This window comes from Lissotriton helveticus, chromosome 8, assembly GCF_964261635.1.
Source record: "Lissotriton helveticus chromosome 8, aLisHel1.1, whole genome shotgun sequence".
NCBI lineage: Eukaryota > Metazoa > Chordata > Amphibia > Caudata > Salamandridae > Lissotriton > Lissotriton helveticus.
Genome location: NC_136069.1, coordinates 354,537,622 through 354,544,507, shown reverse-complemented (window position 1 = coordinate 354,544,507; position 6,886 = coordinate 354,537,622). Strand labels below are relative to the sequence as shown.

Sequence of the window (6,886 nt, the reverse complement as noted above, 5' to 3'; positions counted from 1 at the left end):
TGCAGGGGTTTACAAAATGACGCATCTGCCTAGATGCGTCACTTTGAAAATAGGGCGCAACATGCTGCATTTTTTTTACACCTCCGGTGTATCACAAAACGTGATGCACCTGTGGCGTAAAAGTGACGCAAGGCCTCATAAATAAGGCCCAATGTGTGTGTCCCTACCGATAATGAAAGGTGGCTATGGCCCTCTCAACAGGCTGTAGGGAAGTTGATTTTTAGTGGTGTCCTATTTGGTACGATGTGACTCCAGACTATTAACCTGTAACCCTGGAAAGGTGACCACTCAACCTCTTCTGGAAAATTCTTCCAGTCCTCATAAATTAGTTTCTTCCCTCCCCTCTGAATGTGTGCTATGTGAATGTGCTACATATGGTGTGAATGTATGCCTTGCACTCCGTGAATGATGTCCTTTACAAGCACACCTGGTTGACCATGGCTTCCCACCAAAGCCCTCAGCTCTCCATAAGCACTGGCCCTTTGCAGCTAGTATGTCATACCAGCATACACTTCACAAAGGAAGCTGTGCAGCATCAACTTGCAATGAAGGGCACCCAATTCTTATTTATTACCGAGCTATGATGAAGCCTACAATAAGATGATAGTGAAAGTACTGCATCCTTGCCTGGAATATGAGTAAATTGTCTGCCTCCGTTAATTGGAAGGAGCCAACGGGTGCCCTCCGTTCCCTGGATGCATGCAACACTGAAAGTCATTACCACAACCTGCCATTCTAGATAACATTGGATCCTGAAGTTTGGAAGCACCCTTGAATAGCAACCTTCAGATGTTTTGGTAGTTCTCAACTTCCAGTGGCACCACGAGCTACAACACTTGAGTCTGTGTAGGTCCCCTTGGACTGTATCTAGTGCCTATATTGATGACCATCAGAGCTAGAGGGTTCAAGGATATCTAAACTGTGACTGCCGAAGTGCTCAAGTGCCAATCCGTAGCACCATTTGTGCATTTGGTTTTGGTCCTCCAATAAAATACTTAAGAGTTATGGATTTGTATTATCAACTCCAATTCCACAGTTTCACCACAGTCGTCTGAGCTACATGAACTTCTATAAAGTTGCGCAAGGTGTATCTTGTACATGATTACAATGAGAATCATAATCAGTGTGCATGGCTTGAGTACACACCCTGCAGCTATTCTAGACCCTCGCAATACAATGTTCCAAGCACAAGAACAGCTCCACATCTAGGCCCAGAAGGTGGTAGGACAGCCGGGGTTTCTTTGTTCACCATTATATTTACTGTCCCACCTCATTCGACTGTCATTGGTGAGGCCAGATATAGCTGAGCATCGGCCTTTACACTAAGTTGTTTTCTCTGCTCAATATAAGTCCTGATGCTGCCTCCTGCAGCAACCATTGACTACTCTCCAAAGGTGTCTCTGGGGATCCAGGCATACAACAAGAGTGTTTGTTGCATCCAATTTGACAGCAAAAGTAGAGAGGAACTGGAAGATCAATGTAAAAGCGCAGTTCTAACTATGAACACTGTCCAGTTGCTGCACCAGACCAAGGGAAAAGGCGTCACTGGAGACTTAAAAAGAATATAGGCTAAAAAAGTATACTAAGAATTACATTTCTAATCATAGACATCTATGGTTCATTTTGTGCTCTGTAGTAGTGAAGAACAATGCATGGTAATTTTAGGAGTTCAACAGTGGCAGTGTGCTGACGAACAACATTTTCTCATTGACACTTTTTGTACATTGCAAGTGTCAATATTTTTTTAGCAGTATCTGAATGCACATTTGTACTTGAACCGACTTCTGAAGACTAGTTTTTACGATGAAAGTGGTTTCTGTCATTAGTGCTGCAAACAGATTGACATTCCAGTGAACCAAAATTACAATGTAGTTGTAAACCTATGCTGTTGCAATATGGCTACCTTGTGTGAAAGCTCCCCGGGCCAGATGGACATTTTGTGGCTGTGACCATGCAGGGATGGTAGTGTCGGCTCTGTGAGCGGGTGGTAAGAGTTGAGAAACCTATCGGCAGCCTGGTGATGCAAGAGCTTTCCTCTGCTTGTTGACCACTTTGAGCATGGAGTTTTTCTTGCCACCTCTCCTTTGCCTGTTGTGCAGATAGTGCCTGCCAGGCAGCTTCGTGTTGCTATGCTGCCTTTTAATCAGTTTGGCCATGTGTTCCATTACTGAAGATGACCTGCCTTTGGTAAGGCCAATCGAAGGCACAGAGACACAGGGGTTTTAGGTTTGAGTCACAAGGGAGTGGATGACGTGGACTGCCTGACATTTGGGTGAAACCTTTCAGTAGAGGGCTGTCATGGGTGGAATGCATCAGGAGAGTGCTTTAAGAGCAGAGGTGATGGAGTGATATACTAGAAGCCCTGGTAGAATCTCTGAATGTGGCCGGAGTGTGTTTAACTGAGGTCTACTGAATACTTTTGCTGGTCAACTGGATCCAGGTTGAGCTTTAGTAAACTGATTTCAGCCTGCAGTAGAGTGCGACTACTCTGACCCAACCCCTAACATGCAAGGTGATGAAAGCATACAGAATGCTGGAGACTTTGAAAGTCATATGCAGGCAACTCCGGTAATTTGAAGGTCGTTGATCTCAATTCATCAATCTGGAGTGCCACCACCCTAATTCCAGAGGTGGGACTGCAAGACAGATTCAGAGTTATCCCATGATCACCATGCTCCACAATAGCAAGTTAACATTCTGCACACATTGGAACAAGGGGAAAGTCTTATTTCATAATTCCTGTAATGTGATATTTCCAGATGTCACCAGCCTCTCTGTGAATAGACATAAAGAGTTGGAGACAATCTAAAGAACATTTCTAGCCCCTGTAGCACAGATGGGGATTTTGATCTTTGGTCTCTGGAGAGTCCCGCTCTGAGGAATGGTGGAAGGTGCTGAGTTTTCTGGTTGCGAGAATTCCAGTAGTGGGAGCTCCTGGTCCTTGGTCCGGTCAGTGTGAGCCAACAAATATTGATTTTGGGCAGGATGATACAGCTACAAATAGATCTTTGTTGTGGATCTTCCACAAACCGAGCTTTGTATATATGTTTAGGACTGTTGTTGTTTTCTTCCTTCAATACATTTCTTAAATACTCACTCTTAAAAGAAATCACACCATTCAGATTGTTTATAAGAAATCAACTGAGCTACTATTAATGCTTATTTTGAGTTTCAACAGCAGACATAACACAAAATAACATATGAATTGTTGTTTTAAGTAATTCTCAGATTGAAGGCTGAGGAGGACATGCTGGAGGTGGAGATGGTGGAGGCAGGTCACATTGTTCTGTTTTGGATGCTGCTAAGTTATCTTCTTTCCTACCTACAGTGTCCAGGAATGCTTGGATTGCCTTTCTCTCTGTGAAAACAACAATAAAAATAGCACAAATGTATCAATGCCAGAATATAAAATATGAAACCTCAGAACAAAACACCAGCAACAATGGCTGAAAGTATGTTTAGCAGACAATGGAAAACACTGCAGCTTCTCTAGTTTTATTTAAAAGTTGCTGTGTGTTTAGAACCCCTGTGACCAAATCTTCTCTGCCTTTAGTTTAATGATATGGCTTAATGTCTGTATTCGTTTGTGGCAGTCAATAGCCTAAATCTCACCTCCTGCTGGCAAATACCATTCCCCTATTGAAATGTTTTACAAAGGAGTCAGGGACAACTGCAAATATTCTGTAACACCAGAAAGGAAAAATAAATTTGAATTGGGAAAGTAAGCGGGCAGGACGATAGAGAGGGTTACGGAAGATCGCCTCCTATTCAGAGATGAAGAAGGACCAATCACACCTAAAGGGCACCTAAGGTTTTGGAACAAAAGTGCTTGAACCATGCAAAATGCAAAAGCTTCATTTTGCCTTGAAACACATATTATATGGACTGCATCTTCCATTAAAAGGGATTTACCAATATCTCTAGAATATAAACATAACCACAGTGGAGGATGGCTCATCCATCTAGAACATAGCCCTGCTTTTGTAAACTAAATAGGCGGCTAAACATTTTCAAGTCACTAAATAAACTATTAGTACCCCATGGACCAGGAAGCAGAGGTACATCATTTCCAGTATTTAACATGTTTGCAAAAATATAGATGATTATTCAGCCATCTTTTGGCAAAAGTAACCATTGAGCCTCTGTAGAGCGACCATGTGCTCCCTTACATTTGGGATCTTGTATCAGTCTCTCCCTGAACTTACATATGACAAATGATTTTTCCAGACTCAATTGGAATTTAATGCAGAGAAAAAAACATGCTAAAATGATAGAACACTCTGGGTCATAGTGAAAGAGGGGAGTAATCAGTGTACACTACCCAAAAGCAACACATCATCAAATATAGTTGCATTACATCTCAGAAAACAATCATCATAGGAGCCCTACCTATGTCAAACTTCAGCACAAAAGCCTAGTTTAAACACCAGGCAACTAAGGACATTAATTCAGTAAGTTAAACCCCCCCTCTACAGCCCATGGGCAGATGATGTGCCAATGTAATCAATCAAATAACAACCAGAGAAAGAATAGGAATGTGGCCTACTCTCATAGTTTAAGTATGTCCTGGACACAGAAAGGCTGTATGAGTTAAAGGGTAGTATGTTTGATTGATTACTCTATGTTTTTTACATGTTAGCTTCTTAAACATTTTAAATAAAATGATATGGAGCCATATGTTTTAAATGTGTCCCTCAGGGCATCATTCCTGTCACGTTATTCATACCAATTTTTGAAAACGTTAATGGAAAGGGGACAATCAGAGGGTCTATTAACACCAGTCATGGATCGATGTAGCTCAAACCTGCTAAGGGCCTGGTTAAGGGTTTGAAGGGCAGGGTACTCCATCAAAAATGCAAAGGTGTTCCCTGTCGTGTCTGCCAAACTCTCAGTCTCCCTGCCTCTTTTAAAAAAAGATGGAGCTTAAAAGCACATTCGGCAAAAAGTTTCCTCTGTTGGCCCTATAGAGTATAGGCGGTCAGAGGAAGGACATTACACTGTCCACCCTATTTAGAGTGGACTATATAATGTACTTTTATCGGTTCATCACTGCCAGGAAAAGTCTAGGGACAGAAAAAAACAATAATGATCCCCCCACCCTGGAATAGAACTCACTCAGACTGTGGGGTCATTCGTTTTGCAGAAACAAACTCACTCTTTTGCTTAAAGGCAATAGATATAGGTGTATGTCTGGATTTGTGACCATATGGCTCTTGTAAAAATGTGTATATGGTTGTAACTAAATAACTGTTTTTTAATTATGTACAATTGTGCCAAAATTACATACTGACTACAGCATGTAATACATTTGTAAAACGATGAGTATGTTAAAAAATGCAAATTATACAATGAATATCTAGCTATGTTTAGTGTAGGACCTGATCCAAAGTTAACTAAGCCCAGGTAACTCTTTTGCTTAAAGAATTGATGGCCCGATTCACAAAAGAAATCTGAGACAAAATCCTAATTTTACGACTTTCCGTATTCACAAAAGGCATTTACGAGTACTAAAGTTCGGATTTTGTCTCAGTTAAACTTAAGTTTTGGTCTTAAGTTTAACTTAAAACAAACTTAAGTTTAATTGAGACAAAATCCTAGTTGTAAAGTTAGGATTTTGTCTCAGTTAAACTTACATTTGTCTTAAATGTAATTTAAGACCAAAATTTAAGATTAACTGAGACAAAATCCTAACTTTAGTACTCCTAAATGCCTTCTGTGAATACAGAAAGTCGTAAAGTTAGAATTTTGTCTCAGATTACTTTTGTGAATCGGGCCCACTGACTTTAACCGTTACGCTATCAACCCCTTTAAAAATGTTGTTCTTTCTGCTGGATTTCCCCTCAAAAATATGTAACACATACACTATAAAGCAACATTAATCACCCGTAGTAAATCAAAGGACACATTTACACTAAACACAATCCAACAAATATCATGGTATTAATAATTACCATCCTTTGGAACTTTTCGAATATATCTTTTGACTTCATCTGGATCTACAGAACTTAAGGCCAATTGAAGGTCTAAATACGTCTGCCCAAAATGTCTTTGGTAAGTAGTGCGCTGAATCCTGTTTTCTTGGTTTTTGATATGTGCCTTTATCACTGTGGGAACTGAAAGCAGATTCCAATCCAGTTAGTGACTTATAGAGGACATACTGTACACTAATGTAAAAACACAGAAAACACGTAATACATGTTACATAACAACCCAGACCTTCCCCTTAAGGGAAGATTTTCCCTGCAAAATATAGAAGGAAAAGATGGTCACAGGGAGTGAGAAATAACATTTTAATTAGCTGAGAAATAAATTGCCCATGATTTTTATAGATTGCCGAGTTTTTTCAAGATAGTTTGTCTGTGTGGTTCACCAACAGATTAGGATGTAATCTGCCACGTTTACATTTATTTACCTTTGCAATAGAAATAATATTGGTGACACATATGAGTACATAACGTCAGTGCAGCACAACCGTTAGCAAATTATTCAGATGTATGGCACTATGGGCCATATGTATGAACACATTTTCCCATAGACACAGAATGGGTAAAACCCTTTGATACATCTGGCTGTAAGAAACTATAATTTTAAGTCCCTCACAATCTCGAGAAAAAAGGGTATTAGGAGAATGAAACATGTAACAAAGTGACGAAACAGAGCTAGATCTTAATAAGTATTGGAAGTATTTCTCTGCATTACACGGTTCTTTTCATAAAACTTAAAGCGTGGGTTAGGTAAGGTTAGCATTATGCCCTATCAATGGGATATTTCTCATCCAAATATGTGAGTAATAAATGAGCAGCACTATTTTTAGGTCATCAGATAAACGTTTGGAAGTGAACAGGACTTTGCATTCAGTCATAAATGATGATGACTGATTGCTGGT

The 6,886-nt window shown here is 40.1% G+C and overlaps 1 protein-coding gene across 1 annotated transcript in view; it reads right to left on the bottom strand.

Moving 5' to 3' along the window:
• Positions 1-3,123: 3,123 nt before the first annotated feature.
• TEX26 (testis expressed 26) overlaps positions 3,124-6,886 on the bottom strand; it is a 118,393-nt gene continuing 114,630 nt past the window's right edge. Inside the window, exons 7-8 of the mRNA XM_078655999.1 lie at positions 5,952-6,113; positions 3,124-3,358 (exon numbers count right to left, since the gene is read on the bottom strand). Coding sequence (XP_078512125.1) covers positions 3,225-3,358; positions 5,952-6,113 — 296 coding nt within the window. The 3' untranslated portion in view covers positions 3,124-3,224. The remainder of the gene's footprint in view (positions 3,359-5,951; positions 6,114-6,886) is intronic.